This window comes from Castanea sativa, chromosome 1 (genome assembly GCF_040712315.1).
Source record: "Castanea sativa cultivar Marrone di Chiusa Pesio chromosome 1, ASM4071231v1".
Classification (NCBI taxonomy): domain Eukaryota; kingdom Viridiplantae; phylum Streptophyta; class Magnoliopsida; order Fagales; family Fagaceae; genus Castanea; species Castanea sativa.
The window spans coordinates 91,411,103-91,429,057 of record NC_134013.1 but is presented as its reverse complement, the minus strand read 5'-3'; the positions used below and the strand labels follow the sequence as shown (position 1 = coordinate 91,429,057).

At 33.8% G+C, this 17,955-nt stretch overlaps 3 protein-coding genes across 7 annotated transcripts; 2 read left to right on the top strand and 1 right to left on the bottom strand.

Moving 5' to 3' along the window:
- Positions 1-158: 158 nt before the first annotated feature.
- On the bottom strand, positions 159-1,112 carry LOC142637194 (uncharacterized). The gene is made up of 2 exons (XM_075811485.1): positions 695-1,112; positions 159-571 (listed from the first exon to the last, which is right to left on the bottom strand). Exons 1-2 carry the CDS (start codon positions 1,110-1,112, stop codon positions 159-161), a joined length of 831 nt encoding a protein of 276 aa, XP_075667600.1.
- A 2,174-nt stretch (positions 1,113-3,286) lies between these two features.
- LOC142622327 (sm-like protein LSM8) lies at positions 3,287-4,524 on the top strand. Of its 2 annotated transcripts, none has more exons than XM_075795776.1 (5): positions 3,287-3,405; positions 3,662-3,702; positions 3,791-3,865; positions 3,991-4,043; positions 4,178-4,524. In XM_075795776.1, exons 1-5 carry the CDS (start codon positions 3,369-3,371, stop codon positions 4,266-4,268), a joined length of 297 nt encoding a protein of 98 aa, XP_075651891.1. In that variant the 5' UTR covers positions 3,287-3,368; the 3' UTR covers positions 4,269-4,524. The 2 variants fall into 2 exon arrangements, with proteins under 2 accessions (XP_075651891.1, XP_075651890.1); XM_075795775.1 differs by having other exon boundaries at positions 3,300-3,405; positions 3,791-3,908; positions 3,953-4,043.
- A 1,629-nt stretch (positions 4,525-6,153) lies between these two features.
- Positions 6,154-17,415, top strand: LOC142622113 (uncharacterized). 4 transcript variants are annotated; one of them, XR_012841868.1, is made up of 11 exons: positions 6,154-6,513; positions 7,585-7,656; positions 7,733-7,857; positions 7,963-8,123; positions 10,281-10,350; positions 11,215-11,269; positions 12,252-12,335; positions 14,326-14,364; positions 15,181-15,227; positions 16,777-16,881; positions 17,048-17,415. XR_012841868.1 is itself a non-coding variant. In XM_075795545.1 (11 exons), exons 1-11 carry the CDS (start codon positions 6,394-6,396, stop codon positions 17,053-17,055), a joined length of 903 nt encoding a protein of 300 aa, XP_075651660.1. In that variant the 5' UTR covers positions 6,154-6,393; the 3' UTR covers positions 17,056-17,415. The 4 variants fall into 4 exon arrangements, 2 of the variants coding, with proteins under 2 accessions (XP_075651660.1, XP_075651661.1); XM_075795545.1 differs by having other exon boundaries at positions 16,760-16,881; XR_012841869.1 differs by lacking the exon at positions 14,326-14,364.
- Positions 17,416-17,955: the final 540 nt, after the last annotated feature.

The window sequence follows — 17,955 nt, the reverse complement described above, 5'->3', positions numbered from 1 at the left end:
TTTTCTCTCTCCTTATAGATGTGTGTCAATTATCGGTCATATGTAATTACTCGAACGCATTTATATGTAGAATAATTTGAGGACTTCTTTTACATTTTATTATTATTTTTTTTTTAAGAAACCAAACCAAGCTTCTGGAAAATTGATTCAAAAACAAATCAATGAACCTCTCTAAACACAAGAGGAGCAATGTCATCAGGTAAATCTTCCAACCACTCCTGGAGCACTAAAGCAGAACTAGCCTTTTTTGCTAACGCATCAGCAACAGAATTACAAGCACAACTAATATAATTAAACTCAACATGCTGAAAACAAGCTGCTTGGAAACGAATGTCCCCAAGGATGTTCTCAAAGCTGGCAAGCTGACCCGAACCATTAAGAAATGCCTCTATGACCACCACTCGAGTTAGACCAATCTCCAAAGCAAACTGAACAGCCCGCTGGCAAGCCAAGGCTTCCATCTCCACCATAGACTGACCAAAAGGAACAGGCATGGACATTGCCCCAATAGGATCTCCCCTGTTGTCACGAAAAATCACGCCCACACCTGCCACATTTGAAGCTCGAAATACTGTTGCATCAAAATTAACCTTGTATATATTAAGATCAGGAGGACGCCACTACTGTATGGCCTGAGGACGAAGAGGCACCATCTCAATCTCTCAAGCTTGAAGAAACTCCTAAAGAATATTACCTGCTTCCCTGCAAATGCTGGTCACAAGGCTGACAACTCGGTTGAAATGAAGAGCATTTCGCCTATTCCAAACACACCACGCTGCAATAACGAAAATTTCAACTTTGTATTCATCTTGGCATGGCCTAAATCTAGCTAATAACTCTCTGAAATTTGCCGGTTGAACAAGGATTGCTTGATGGAACCACTCCAAAGACGACCAAACACAAGAAATATCCTTGCATAGCCAAAGAGCATGAATGGTGTCCTCAAGATGTTCTCTACACAAGTCACAAGTAGTAGAATCCATGACATGACGACGGTGTAAGTTCTCCTTCGTTGGCAGAGCATCGTTACATGCCTTCCACATAAAATGCTTAATTTTGTTGGGTACCCGAAGCTGCCAGAGGCTCCTCCAAAACTTCTTTTGACTATCCATATTTGAACTACCTGCATTGGACATAGAATCACATGAAACAAGCATTTTAAAAGCGCTGCTAGTGGTGAACAAACCCGAAGGAGTGTGTGTCCAAGCAATGCGATCAGGGGAACGCCAAAAACTCAAGGAATGCCCAGAATTAATTCAGCTTCATGGGGAAGGAATAAATCCCACACTACCTCTTCTTTCCACATGAATCTGTCCTGATCAATAAGAGAACTCACTCTTGAATCCGCTACTACCTAGGGAAGGGGAGTAATAACAGAGCCATTTTCTTTATCCAGCAACCACCTATCCTCCTTAATCCTCACTTTTTCACCCGTCCCTACCCTCCAAACCATCCCCTTGTGTATAACATCCCTAGCACTTAGGATGCTTTTCCATGCATAGGATCCCACACTAGAAGTCCCTTACTTCAAGAATATAGCCATCCGGGAAAAATCTTGCCTTGAAAACATGATAACAAAGCGAGTCAGGATTATTAATCATCTGCCAAACTTGTTTGGCCAATAATGCTCAAACTCATTTATATGTAGAATAATTTGAGGACTTCTTTTACATTTTATGTATTTATTATAATTTGTTTTTACATGAAAAAGAATATTATATAAGTGTGTGTACACATTCTCAACTTCCATGATCATGTTTATTTTATTTTTTTTGTAACAATTTGCTTATTTTATATTGCACCTAGATTGTGAGGAAATCAATTAAAATTTTTTCTCACATAATTAAAATAATTGAAAACTAAATTAAGGGAAAAAAATCATAATTGGAGAGATATTTTTTACATTCTATACACACCCAAAAAAAAAAAAATTACTCATTTATGTGTGTGTGTGTACACACACTCACATACATAATTGACATATATTTTGGGAGGTTTATAACTTACACTAAAGTTTAAACATTAAAAAAAAATGAGGGTTCGAGTAGTAATTTTTGTTAGGCTATATCGGTAAATATATTATATAAAATATATTGAATGGACTAAAATGGACAAAAGTGAAATGAAGTAGGCTAATTGGACTGAAATAGTCAGAAGTGGACCAATTGGACCTAATGAACTAGATAAATCGAAATAATACGTTGATTTGGCTTCGTAGAAACAATAAATACTGCACTTTAGTTTTTAAATTTTACTAGCTTGTAATATCATGCATATGTATAGATACACTTAAAAAGATATAAAATAAAGTGCATAGTATAATTCCTATATATATAGTTTAAATACAATTGATAGTCATTTTTATATTTTTTTAATTCGTTGAAAAATTTTGTAAGATTATTATTAGGTATTAAATGTAAATTGTCCATGTTTATTATTGTAAAGAACTTTTTTTTTTTTTTTACGATTCATTTATTCTAGGCTTGTTGGTTTTAATACTTATAACTCATTTGGATGAATATTTATGATGTGGTCCCATATTTGATTCTAAAGTTAAAAAATAACTCTTTAAGAATAAATAATTTAGAACACATGGTGCAAAATTGAAACTCTAATTTGGAATTCTAATTTAAGTTTTTCTCAGCTTCACCTATTAATATATATATATATATATATATATATATATATATATATATATATATATATATATTAGATATAAAATATAGATGATTAATTAAATACAAGGAAGGGGGATGTAAGTAGTGATAAAGAGTTAATAGTTACTGCAAGAGCAATTTTAATAATTATTTTGTAGGGCTATAAATGAACCAAATTACTTGCGGATACCTTGAACTTGACTCAAGGAAAAATGAACAAAGTCTAAACATATAATCTTACTTGGTGAGGAGTTTGGGCTCAAACCTAGCTTGTATTCAAAATAAAATTAGGGTATGGTTAATAAGTGCCCTTAGAACAATTGTTAATGGACAATTTAAAAAACATTTTAATACTACATTCATAAAAAATATTGTATAAAAAGTTATTATCAATTCCGCAAAAAAAAAAAAAACATGCCTCAAATTCTAATACTCCCTAGAATTATCAAATATATATATATTAAATAAAAAATTTAAGATTTAATCTTTCCTTACATAAAAAATTAATTGGTGTTTTAGTCTAATAATAAAAAATTATCATGAAACGTATGTTGAAACTAATAAAAAAAAAAAAAAAAAATCCCTTTAGCTGGGAATGACGCCGTTTTTTTAGGTTTTCTCGTTTACCTCTCTAATTATAAATTTAGCTGGAGCTGGAGCTGGGGCTGTGGCTGGGGCAGGCGGAGGGAGGGAGCAGTTTTTGAAGAGAAAATGTCAAATGGCACTGGACTTGAATCTCTTGTTGATCGTAAGCTTTTTCTTTCATTGTTTCTCTCTGCGTTTCCTTTCATGTCTTATTAACAACCTAATTAGAATTAGGGTGTTTTTTCTTTTAGTGCAAAACCTTTGACTATATTTGTTCTTCGTTTTTTTCCCCAATCAAAAACTAAATTTGATACATTGAACAAGTGTAAGTCTGTTTAAGCATTTTGTATTGAAAACAAAAAAGAATGCCCCTTTCTTCTTCTCTCTTATTATTCTTAAATTATTTCATATGTGTGCAGAAACAATATCAGTTATCACAAATGATGGACGGAATATAGTGGTATGTTACCTGATATTAGTCAAATGCAATGGCTGGATCTTATGAATGAGGTATTACTTGTATTTACAATTATGGTTTTCCATTTTAGGGAGTCCTAAAAGGTTTTGACCAGGCTACAAATATTATCCTTGATGAATCTCACGAGCGTGTCTACTCCACAAAGGTTCGTATGCTTACCTTGATAAGCTTTCAGTTGAGATTTCTGTATATAGTTCACTGAGTTGAGCATAACCTGGCCTTTCACCCCAACTTAAAATAACTTCACTTTTCGCTTCTTCTAACCTGCAGGAAGGTGTTCAACAACTTGTGTTGGGTTTGTACATAATGAGGGGAGACAACATGTAATACCTTTTTGGCTTTGTTTTTATCCATGTTTTTTCCTCTCTGGTAGGAGGAAGTGAGAAATATTTTTTGGCATTTGACATATTTTCCCACCACATGGTATAATATAATCTATATTCCTTGATTCTTGCAGAAGCATAGTTGGGGAATTGGATGAAGAGCTTGATTCTCATCTTGATATGTCGAAACTTAAAGCTCATCCTCTCAAGCCTGTTATCCATTAACTGATTAGGAAAGGTGCAAACACTATGTGAACAATTATCACCTACAAAGAAATGTCAGGACATTTAGGTATATGATGAAAATTCCGATGTGCTATAATATGCAGATTAGATTTTGAAAGTGCTACATATTCTGTCTGCGCATATTTGTAAAACTGATTAAAGATCTTTCTGTCTACCATGATCGAATGATAAGCACATGTAATGGATGCCTTAGTATATATTTATTGGTATGAAACCCCGGATTTGGAACCCAAGACCATGCCCAACAGCTATACTTTTAAAGTAATTTATCAATATTATTGTTGTGATTAAAAGTTTTACAGGATAAGGGAATAGATGCGACTTTTGTTACATGGCAATGCTTAAAGAAGAAATTCCATGTCTCAGAGTTGCCTGAGTTCTGCTTAGTTTTCATTTATACAGTAGGTGGGAGTAAGGACTTCCTACCATTTACCATACTGGTTATAATTGTTGCGACGGCGAAAACCCCCTTCATGATATATGATGTGCATCTGCTTCTATGATGTTGGCAAGCAGGCATTCTTTAAGTTTAGTTGTGTGTGCATGAAATCACATGTTACAGAAAATTAACATTTCTCAGGTCATGACATAAAGTCATCAAGTCTTAGGGCTTTCCTCCTGAGCTTTAAAGGCTCGTTATTGTTTGGAGCATATAATAGTCCATGTTTCATTCATCTTAGCAATTGAGCACACGAGCAAAAATAACAGGGATATCTTTTTAGGTGGTTTCTTTCACAATTGTCGTAGAATCACTTCAGTATTCTGTAAATAAACTTTCTCCTTTAAGCAAATGATCCGTCACTCTTCAGCAAAGGAATCGGGCTGTTTGATGGCTTGTATTGCAGCTTGTAAAATCAGAGCCCATTGTACAGAGAAAATTTCCTTTTTCACCACCCTTCATCAAACTAGATCGAATAAACTTCCTCAAATAGATGAGGACTGATTCAGTGATTCTCCTAGGCTCTTTGGGATTATAGATGAGGGAGAGGAACATTTATCATGATATGCCAGTGCATCAATTACCATTAACTAAAGCAACACTTATTTAACACATCACCCTTCGTCACCATCATGTTTTATAAGACGATGGTTCCAGGCTATTGGTTTTTACACATATCACTTTGTCCAGATGTCCAATGTTCACTAGTTGTTGAAGTGGATATCCTCCTCACAAGTGAACCATATAATACAAATAAAGGAACAAGAAAAAGAAAGCACTTTGTAATTAAAGGAAGAATGAAAACACATCACCATGGGTGCCCCGTGATTTAATCCTAGAAGAGGCTGATCTTTTCTGTGCTATTTACATGGAAAATCTAGAGCTCCGGAATTAATGATGCGTCAAATTACAAAACAGTGCTTATATGGTAAGATACAAGGATTGTGTTGATACACAAATATAAATTCTAAGGTAGCAAAAAAAATAAATTCCAAGGATTAATTATTTAAATTAGAAAGAAAAAAAACTAGATTAACACTCACATGAAAATCCAAGAGGGATATTTGTAAAATCGCCAATTTTTATGGTCGGCCAAGCCATATGACCATTGTGTACGTGTAAGTGATTGATCAACAATGTAATTTTTATTGCCAAGTTCAATTAATTTTGAAAAAGGATTTTAAGAATAATTAAAAATAATAATTAATTATAAAGCTAGGATTTGAAACCAAAAAAAGGAAAAAAGAAAAGAAGAAAAAGATAATAGATGAAAAATCAAGAGAGGCGGTATATAAATAATTAATTAGATATGACTAAGAAATGATTTTTTTTTTTTAAATCAGAAATAAATAACTAGTATGTAAAAATGATTACAATGGTTTTTTTTTGGTATAATGGTCCACAATCCAAAAAAAAGGTTGAAACTTGAGGCTGCTGTCCATACGTGTCATCTCTCTTTACTGTCCACAAAGCGCGCACTGTTAACTTGCACGCACCTACTCTAGTGCAGTAGCTGTTGGAGCAACAACCAGAGAGAAAAAAAGATGGATCATCATCCTGTTATACTAAAATGGGTGCAAAATTGAGCTTTGAAGTAGAAGAACAATTATAGAATTAGAGGCAAGCAATCAACAAAGAAGCAAGAACAGTTGGTGGGCTCATCCTATGAAATCAGTGTCATTTCCATCATCCTATCATAGTGGGGATGGTCTTTCCTGCTTTACCAAGGCTTCTTCTTACAAGGTTATTCAAATGGCCAGCAGCAAGAAGCAGCAACAGCCTAAGGTAAGGTTTCACTTTAGATCATGTTTTTTCCCATTTACTCTCACACCCATTATCTTAATCTTTCACTTCCTGTCATTACTCTTTGAAGCAATGAAAGACTGTTTCTTTTTCAATTCTTTCAGCAGATTAAAGAAAAATATGAAGTGGGTTTTGTCATTTCAAACGAATGCACTTGGGTGAAATGCCCTTTTCTTTTGTGAATTTGATAAAGTCACTCAATTTCATTGTGCCTCGAATAACTTCTGTTTTCATTATATCCCCAGCTTGGCATGTTAATTTTTTTCCAAAACCGATTCTTTACCATATTAGAAAGTTCTTAGGCAGGAGGAACAATGTAATCTGCCAGACCCCAAGACTCGTCAAGGTGTAGAAATATAGAGGATTGTCTTGTATGTTTTTGTTTTGTTCATTGCCCCCTTTTAGTTTATAGTTTATACAGGGCTTGCTTAATGCTTTCAAACTGTATATCTTTGATGTTGATTATCATTTAAACTATGTAAAGTGATGCCTTTACCTTTTGAAAAAAAAATAATAATGTCAGTGATGATTTTACATCAATTCATCCGTAATAAAAATTCACAACTTATTTGAGTATATCGTAATTGATTGTCACTTTTTAAGGAGTCATTTTGTGTTTTAAAGTGAGCGTTATCAATCCTACTGCAATCATATTCATCGCTATCTGTATGCTTCACTAAGCGTTCATACTTCAAGAAAAGAGTTATGCTTCCTGAGCCAAAAAGATGCATTACAGGCACACATATCCCAAGGAATACTAATAGAAAAAATATCAAATTGTTGTTAAGGAATGAAGAGAAAGATATACTGTTTTATATGTTCATAAACTTTTATAAAGGAGGCTTGACAAAGCTAAATAATCCACATATTGTTTCAACCTCTCTAAGGACCTTGAGAACAGTTTGGAAGATGTTGGTCAAAACGCAATGCCCAATTTTGATCTAAGAGGGTTAATCCAATTTTGTATGAAAATCAGGGAGTATTCCATCTTTCTTTGGTAAATGTTTTTTTTTCTCCACATTAGGCAGCATATAAGAGGCTTTCTGCTGTCAGGTTTCAGAGCCAACTCCTGTGAGAATTACATCAAATGTCAAGCAGAATCTGCAGTTTTTAAAGTTATGGAAGGTAGGTTGTCTACTGAGATCTTTAAAGCCAGTATTCGCATATGTATCCTCTATCTCACCTGGTAAAGTGCTTGTAGGAATTCCAAAAGAAAAAGTCAAGCACACCAAAGCCTGCTACCAGTTACCGCAAAAAGAAGGTGCAAAAGGAGGACCTTCCAGAAGATACAGAACTCTATCGTGATCCTACCATGACCCTCTACTAGTAATAATCTCTCCAGGTTTCTTTCCTATTTCGATTTGTTGTTGTTTTAACCATTTTAAACTTCATGGAGAAGTATTTTCCTTTTAACCTAAATTTCTTTTGCAGTACAAACCAGGGTATAGAGACTGCAGTCCCTGTGTTGCTTGTTGATGGTTATAATGTATGTGGCTACTGGATGAAGTTGAAGAAACACTTTATGAATGGGAGACTTGATATTGCTCGACAAAAGCTAGTGGATGAACTTATTACATACAGTATGCTAAGAGGTTTGTACCCCGGTTCTTCTATTAGTTTTACGAGGAGACTTCCTTATAAAGTATACTACGATCTTTTTGAACTCTTATGTACATTACATCCAGCAAAAGAGGAACATTTCATATACTATTGAACCTTCCCCACCCCCCCCCCCCCACCCCCCAAAAAAAATAAAAGAAAGAAATATTTACTTTTTTGATAGTTTTTCTTTTCTAAGATGGATGGTGTAAGCTTCTTAATGCAAATGAGCATCTGGAAGATGAACTGATGAAGATAATCAGATAGCATTTGATACTCTGATGCAAACAAATCTAAATCAAGCTGGAATTGAAATGAAACTAAGGGCTAAGTTGTGTTAAAGCACAATAATGGGAAATCAACTCTTCAAAAGCACCCTCTTGAAACTAGCACTTAGGCTAAAATCTGTATTCTCATCTAAACTGAGTTGCAAGTATATCAATGGGCTATTTTTAGCTAGGGACTCAAGTACTAACTGCCCTAAGCCATAACTAACTGAATTTTTAGTCTGCTGCCATGTGGCATAAGTCTAACAAACTCCTATCTGATTCTGTTACAAGTTGCAACTGCCTAACTATTTGTAACAACATCTAAACTGTTACAGCTGTAACTAAGTACAAGACATCCTTAATATTTCCAAATACTTGTCATTTAATTCTACACGAGGCTATTTACTATTGAGCTGCTGCCACAGCATAGGCTTGTTTTAGTTTTGATATATGATTGAAAATAAGTGAGAGCTTTTCTTTGAGAACTGTTTCCTCTTTGCAGAGGTGCTTAACCACCTATCAATTGTTCCAAGCAACTCACTTTCCATCTAGTTCTAAATCATATCACAGCCCATCATATTTCCCTGCATCATAATCACAATTCACAAATAACCCATTAGATTTTTCTGCATGTGTCAAAGGCACTTGAAGGAATGAGAATCAATTGTAGAAGACCATACTCTATGTGTCAAAGCCTCTTTTAATATTTTTCAGTTGAAAACTCTTTTTAATGTAGAAGATTTTGTGTAAATGACCTAAATAATGGTTGAGATAAGGTTCGAGTATGAAGTTCAAAACAGACTCTGCACTTGTAACTTTGGAGTAGCTTTTGTGTAAACGACCTACATAATGGAGATAAGGTTTGAGTATGAAGCTGAATGTAGAAATTTCATTTTACAATACTGAAAAAAGATTACGGAAAATGATTGGTTTGGTGTCACTGTCACTCTCCTGTTGTTATTCATTTGTGCTGGCCTTTATAAGCTTAAGATATTTGTGCTTTTTTTCCCCTCCCTTTTCCTTTTCTGTTAATTATAACTTCCATTAACCCAAGAGATTTCTGCTCCAAGATGTACCAAGACTCTGCTCAAGTTGTCTTGTTCCTGGGATTCCTGGAAATATGCCACATAAACCTCAGTTATAACTGGAGTTGAAAATTTGAATTTAATTCCAGAATCATGGCAGATTTGGATTGGACATGTTGCTGGTTAGGATACTAAAAGGCTCCCCAATCAGTTGGAATTGGAGCTTAGTTGAGTTAATTAGCTGGATATATAATTTACTATTTGATAAACTATGTCATTTTATCTAGTTCTTACAGTAGTTCTTGATATTTTCTTTGTAAACCCTGGTGGGGAAGGGGAGCTGTATATGGTTGAATCAGACTCTCTCTAAATAGTCTCTTGAAAAAAGGAATGCCAATATATGGGGTTTGGTACAGGGTTTACTGCTGAGTTATACTTAATGAGAGCAAAGCTATGCAACTGAGTTCTTGCTCAAATGACACCTCCTCTCCTTGTAAGAGTAAGGAGAAGGGTGAGGTCATGGGTTCAAGACCCATTGGGTGCAAGTGTAACTTTAACAATTTTTTTTTTTTTTTTAAAGCAATGTAAATGTTCAATGAGTCACATAATCTAATAGTTACCTAATGAATGGCATAATGTTTACCTAAAAATTCATACATACGGTGTAAATTACACTAACAACTAATAAACTAAAAATTGCATATAAGGCTGCCTACCAAGACTTCTTCCAAGGCTTACAAAAGTGAGAGTTTTGTGCACTGGGTAGTGGGTACAACCTTTTTATTTATTATTTATTTATAATTTTCTGTTTGTATTTGTAACTTGTACCTCACTATGTTGTTTGAAACATTTGCAGAGGTGAAAGTGGTAGTCGTATTTGATGCCATGATGTCAGGACTCCCTACACACAAGGAAAATTTTGTTGGGTAATATTTATAACCCTTCGCTATAGTTATGAATATCTTAAATTGCATGATATTCCCATACAATCTTAAGTTTGTTTGTTTGTTGGAATTAAAGTAAAAAGAAAATCTGTTTGTTTATGGTTATATGTGTGTCTATATAGTATATATATTAATCCATGTCTCTCCTTACATTTTTTTGTATTCCTATGTAAGATGATTCCTAGTCTTCATGAACAAGCTTATTTATAGAATAATGACATTTTGATTGGTAATAGCTTTACTTTCTTTTTTTTTTTTGAATGGTAATAGCTTTACTTAAGTAATCACATTTTGATATTTATGTAATAATATATGAAAAAATGAACAAACACGTCTATTCGAAATGTGTCCTAATTTTGTGCATCTATATGACTTTCATATTGTTTCGGTAAAACTAATTGAATTTGTGTCCATGGATTTTTTTTTTTACTTATGTCCAGAGGTTGTTGTATTAATATATGATTTACCTGTATTACAAATAAATCACATGTTAGTCCCATCTTGACTTTGAATTGTTTCTGTTTCCTGGTCTGGCAAGATGTACTGGCTTAATTATTCTTGCTTTGTATACGGCCAGTATCTGTGCAAGTAGCTTGCTTTGATATGACAAATAAGCGAAGGACCTACAAATCAACTTTATATTGAACAGTTCTGTCCTCTAGATGCTATGACATTGCTTTTGTTTTTTTGTTTTTTCCTTTTTGGGTGTGGTTATGACTTTGTCATCATGAAGGTTATATTAAAAGTCAAGATTTTTTGAATTGTAATCCTCTATTTTATCTGGGGTATGATATTTCCATATTGTTGATAAGATTCATTTAATTATGAAAATTCATAATGTTGCAGTGTCGATATAGTATACTCTGGTGAATCATGTGCTGATGCATGGATTGAAAAAGAGGTAAGGGATAATATTGAGCTGGCAGAATTCCAGATCTGTGCTCTGGTTGTGTCAAAAGATAGAAATTATTGTTTTACATATGTGGGTTGACTGCCATGTTGAATTATTTTTTGTTAGTTGGTTCTCTTCCATTCGTCCATGTTATGAATATAAGTTATGCTACTATTGTAGTCCTGCTTTACTTTGACTAATTTTTTCTTTCCCTCTTAATTTTTTGTCCACTTCTCAAATAATAACCAACCGATAATAATTTAAAGTCACTGTAATGTGAAGAAAATCTTCCCCACTTATATGGGGCTAGAATTTCCTTAGCTGGCATTGAAAAATCTTAGTGTGTGGATCTGTATTGCTGTAACCTGCTAGCTGAGCAGGCCCTAAAAAGTGAAAATTTGAGAACAATGGAGGTTCTGTCAACAGGGGCCTCACCTCTCTTCTATACCTAGGAGTCACATTTCATGGAACTAAATAACGCATGCGATACAGTAGGTCAATAAAAGAAACTTTTTTATCATTAGGAATCGCAGTTGTAATCTGTGCATTTTGGGCAGTATACATTGTGATTCTTTTTAGATTTCATTGCTCTCCTGAGTTTTCCCTTGTAATTCTTGAGAGAATATTGCATAATCATGTTGTTTATCTATTCTTTTATTTCTTCAAAAGAAAATTAGAATTTCAGTTGTAATACATGACTTCATTTTTACACCCGACACGGTTACCCTTGTTCAAACATTTTCTATAAGAGTCTGTTGTGAGAATTTGTTCTCTGATGGGCCAATGAGCTTTAGGTCAAATGATTCCTCCAAAATTGTAAGAGCAAGGTGAAGGGTAAGGTCGTGGGTTCAAGACCCACTAGGTGCATATAACTTACCAATAAGATATAAAAAAAAGTTCTCCTTATGGATTTTGTGTTTGTATTTATTTCCCAGTTTCATGTGTAATTTTGTTCTCTTTTTTTTTTTTTTTTTGGCCAATATTTTTACAGGTTGCAGCTTTGAAGGAGGATGGATGCCCCAAAGTTTGGGTTGTCACTTCTGATAATAAACAGCAGCATGCAGCACATGGAGCAGTATGCATTCTTTCCATAGAGATTTTATTTTGGTCAAAATAGGATAGTTCTTTGTTAATCTTGTGATGGAGGACAATAAACTCTAATTACTCTAATTTGTGTTTGGGTTACAAAAGAATAATAAAACAATGTGATAGGACTTAGGAATCTGCACCTTGGGTTTGCTTGGAATCAACATCAAGCGATAAGAACAGAAAAATAGAAAGTAGGAATAAGAACCTAGGCTTGCATGGAATCAACACCAAGCATGGGATAGGAACCCAGGAATCACACATGGGTTTGCTTCGAATTAACACCAAGCAGTAGAAGAAAACTTCCAACCAAAATTTTATAAATCCATCGTCAACCATCCAGAAGACTGATGTTGAGCCCCTTTAAATAGTGTCCCCAAATTACATCAAACATGGAAAGTAAACAAACTCATAATGGGATTACATCATATATGAAATTAAAATTCAAATAGTAATCTAATTGCTCTAATAGCATCAATCGCAATCAATTAGGTTCAACAAAATCAATCCTCATTAATAGGGCTTTTTTGGTGCCTGCACCATCTTCTGAGACAATTATGTACATCCATTTTAACATGTATTGAACATCTGCCGTCTAGCCAACTGCTGCAGCAATTAAGAAAATTTTCAATATTAATGTGGCATCTCTGGTCATATTGTATGATCTCTAGTCCTAAGCCCAATAAATTATATCTTCAATCTTATGGATACGTAGTTTCTGGTATTAAATGTGGTCTTTGCATACCTAAAATGAGAGTTTGTTGTGTGGGTTCAAAACTCATTAGGTGCATGAGTAACTTACTAATAAAATAAAATAAAAATTTATTGTTGGATTAAGATATGCTATTACCAATTTATAATTTATTCTGCTCCCTCTTCATTTTGCTTGTTTTAGATTTTATTTTTTCCCGCAGAACACAAATGAAACACATTCTCTCCTGTTAATCATCCCTGATGCCCCAACCCCAAAGCCCTGAGTCGTCTGTCAATTCTCTTTCTTCAAGTCCCTTTTTATCTAGTGAAAAAAGAAAGCCCCGTTTCAGTCTTTGCCTGCTAGTTAACCCATTTGAATTACTTATACAAAAAGTTAACCCATTTGAATTCCAGTTAGTGCCACAATTTTGATAAGTCATTTTGGATTGCTGAATTGCCCCTTTGCATCACAAAACCTTGTTTTCCTGTTTTATCAATTATCTGATGCTCTTCAGCTTAATGTTTACCAAGACTACAAATTTAAATAGAATGTTTTCTCCAATTTGTTTATCCACTTATTTATATTTTTCCAGTGGCTTTTTTAGTTGCTATTTTTTTTTAAACGTATTCCAGCTTCCTCCATCCCATCTTTTAACCTCTTAGTTGTTGCATACTTTCTGGCTACATTTTATACTTGGTCTATCTCGGGAAAATTCTTTTAAAATAAAGAGTCATAATGTAACTACCGAGGAAAGCGTTAGCCAAAACTGCACTTACACTCCAAAATTGCTAGTCAAGTTACATTTGGGGCTCCTCGTAATCATTATAAACCCAAGATCCACCTAGTCAACATCCAACACACCCACAGAAGACATACTCAAAAAATCCAATCAAATCTTTGGGGTTTCAGTATCACTCATAACTTTTGTCTTATTTGCAATAAGATTTCTCTTGTAATCAGTTTTTGGTGCTTTTACTATATTAGAGTTTCTGCACCTAATTTGATATTTAAAATGCTGCTGTAATGTTGCATTTAGTTATACATCTGGCCGGTTTACATTTTCTATATTATGTTCCTTTTACCTAAAACTTCCATGCTGTATTGTGGGATGGTCCAGCTTGTCATTTCATATAGTGTCAGTACTCCCTCTTTTGCCTTGAATGTTTGGAAAACAAGTGGTAGTTATCTTGTAAAAATAATTTAGGCTAGTAATGGACTTCAATGATGGTTGCATCATGCTTTTTGTTAATAGCCACTGGACATATAATGTTATAACATTTTCCAGGGTGCCTTTGTTTGGAGTTGCAAGGCATTGGTTTCTGAGGTGAGGCATTAATTTCTGACATGCGGAAGTTTGGTAATTCTGTCTATTATATTATTATCATTGTTATTGTCCATATTCCTTCTCTCCTCACCAATGAATGATGTAGTTACAATCATGTAGGTGCACGTAATAAAATTGAACAACTCATAAAAAAAAATTCTATGTATAGAATTTGATTTTACAAAACCATCGTGCAAGATGGGGTCAGGTTGACAAATGAGGCCCAATGAATTATGTAGTTACAATCATGTAGGTGCACCTTGAATGACTCAAATTCTCTGTATAGAGTTTGATTTAACAAAAGCAAATCTTTGATATCTAGAGAGAGAGAGAGTTTTGGATATTTAATTATTATTTTTAACCTTTTGTTCGTCAAAATGACAGAATATTAATTGCAATGTGAAGACACAAATATAAATAACCACCATTGATACAATAAAATTTAACTTCTTCATATAACCTGGAGCCATAATCTTGTTCTGTTATCTCCGCTGATCGACATCTATATGGCTGTTTTTATTTTAGCATTCTTATAGACTGCCACATATAATTCCTACTAAATTACACTGCTTATATTATTCCTATGGTCTTGCATGTTGGTGATTGACCTATTGTTCAACCTCATATTGTATTATTACACATTATAAAAGAGATGTATCAAAGTATATCAGAATTCAACCCCACTAGTAAGCTTCTGACTTGTTCTTTGATGATGAGGATTTACCGGGACAGTGTAGTTCATGTATGTCATGTATATTTTGTTTTATAGGCATGTTTGTCATGTATTTTAATTCTGTTTATGTGGTTTGGGTGTAGATTAAAGCATCACAGAGGGAGGTTGAGATGATGCTTCAAGAACAAAGGTGTGTCTGTTCATGATGAATGTTTGCAAACGTATCTGGTGTGCATTAAAAAAAATAGGAATTAAATGTATGCCATTATTTGTCTTTCACATTTTGATTTTTTAGTCCCAACTAACTGAACAACATGGACCACAAGGCTGACATTTAACTCTAAGTCTCCATAAAGATCTGTCCTCATAGATTTTCGGAGGAGATCTGAAGTTATTATGCATTGTTTAAATAAAATGCAGTGACTTCTTTCTCTGATGCATATTATTAATACCGTGATGAGGGCACATGTTTTAGAGCAGATTACTCAATAGGAGTTGTTTGATGAAGTATCATGACTTTTCTACTCAGCACCAAGGACTGAAAGCTGTAGTGTAAGACAGCCTCTTGAATTAGGTGATAGCACACTGAATAATAGTTTTTGAGTTAAAAAAGTTGTACTTTATTAGGCTATCATTCTTGCGCTACCCAAATCAGAATTCATCAACTTAATCAAGTTTTCTTAGGTTGATTTATCTTTTTGCCACAAAGGAATTTTGAGCTTTTTGACTTAGTGGATCATATATGTGATTTGAGGAGTTGTGTGCTGTTGAAGTTCAAAGAATTGGAACTGTAGTGCTGTGGTGGTGGCTTGGCTTCAGAGGGAGTAAGAATTAAACTAATGCAAGTTGACCACTATAAATGAAGGAAAAAGTTCAACTCCAAACTAGTTTAGAGCTATTTCCTCCAACCTACTGTACGGCAATTGAAAAGAGCATCCATGTGTAGTCTTGGTCACAAGACTTTTTTAATGAGTCAATTAACTTGTTTAAATAATACACATAGATAGTTTTATAAATCAGCACGTAGTGGATTAAAGAACATTCCTCCAAATCAGTTTGAAGCTAAACTTTATAAGTAAATGAATAAGAAAAAAAAGAGGTTCAGATCCTTTCATGGTATTTTAATTTTTTACTATCATAGGTTTATATACATGTATACCTTATTATATATTGTACATCTTTTACATGGATTCACAGTTAAAAGCCTGATCCTAATTGTAGTGTTGTAACTTAATTAATAATTGGCTAACAAACTATTTTGGTCCTTGTATATTTGTCACGGTTTCAATTCTGCCTTTTTACATTAAATTTTATCAAATTTGTTCTTCAACTTTGAAAATCAAGGTCACTCAATTATAAATTGTGTCAATTTTGTTCTTAAATTTTTTAAATCAAGTTAATTTTATTCTTAAAAAGTGACTTTGATTTGAAAGTTGAGAGTCGAAATAGACACAATGAAATGTTTGTCATGGTTTAATGTCAGTGTTTTTGCTGGTTTCTTATGCTCGCCTCCCTACCCCCTTCCCATGGGGCCAATGAGCTCTGGCTCAAAATATACTTGCTTTCCTCATAAGAATAGATTGGAAAGGGGATTGAATCCACTGGCTACATGGTGCCTGGGGGGTGGTGTGGAGGAACTTCTTCTAAAAAATATATATTAATGATAAGATTATAATGAATAGTGATGCCAAATGTGGTTCACCAGTATCTTCATCTTTTCAGATCTTCTTCTTTTCAAGGTAAATTGTTAAAGCACAATCTTGATTCAGAAGTTGTAGATGCTCTTAAAGATTTGAGGAGGAAGCTATCCGAAAATGAGTCAAAGACTCAAAGTAGCCGATCAGGTTGAATTTATATTTCTCGTTTACTTTTAACCTCTTTACTTTAACGAGCACAGCCTTCATGAGGCAGTTATATTTATGGAAGATTTTTTTTTTAAATCGAATCCTTTATCTTGCACCATGCTTATTCTACATCTTAATAATAAGGCTATGTACCTGTTCTTTGCAGGTAGATGAGAGATCATGCTACTAGTAGATTAGGAACGTGTTTGGTGAGAAAGAAGGGAAGTACTTCTCTAATTGAGCTCAGGTCTAATTATGGTTTAAGAGCTGTGTGCCAAGACAACTGACTTCAATGAAGTAGCATAGGAAATCTCATTGTGTGTGTCAACCAAGATAAAGATGTTGGTTGCAGATAAACCTATGACCTAAAGAAAGCACTCCCAATTTTGTTGGGTGTTGCCAGTGAAGGGCTGTATATGTGCACACTATATGTGATAAAATGCTTATTTGAACTGGTGTTTATCATACATTGTTCCTTTATTTTTCCTAAAATTTAATGAAATAATTATAGAAATTAGATTCTTATTGTCACAATCCAAATCCATGGAACATGAATTTAGATGCACGACTAACTTGCTGAACTTATATAACTCAATAAACATAATTAATCCAAAATAAATTAAAATTCCAAAAAAACAATACTTTTAAAAACCTCTTATAAAAATCTAAACTTCACAAATAGGAAATAATCTTCACTATATAAAACATGAATTACAAAATAAAGGTAACTAAAATTCTATAAATCTTCAAGTAATACTGAAGTCGCTTACAACCTCCACACTCTACCTTGCACCTTACAAAGCGATCCAAATGTTCTATATTCTCAACTACACTTTAATCATAAAACAGTAATTGATGGGGTGAGTCTCACATCTAGTAAGTAATTATAGAAAATACACAATGGAATAGAGTCAAGCAAAGCACAAGTTTGATTTCACAATTTCACTCAAAATATTAAATATAGTTTTTCAAACATATAAAGAACCACTTAATACATATATAATCAAATCTTAAATTCTTTCGAAAACACATACAGATAATTGATCAATGCACAGTGTCACATATAAACATCAC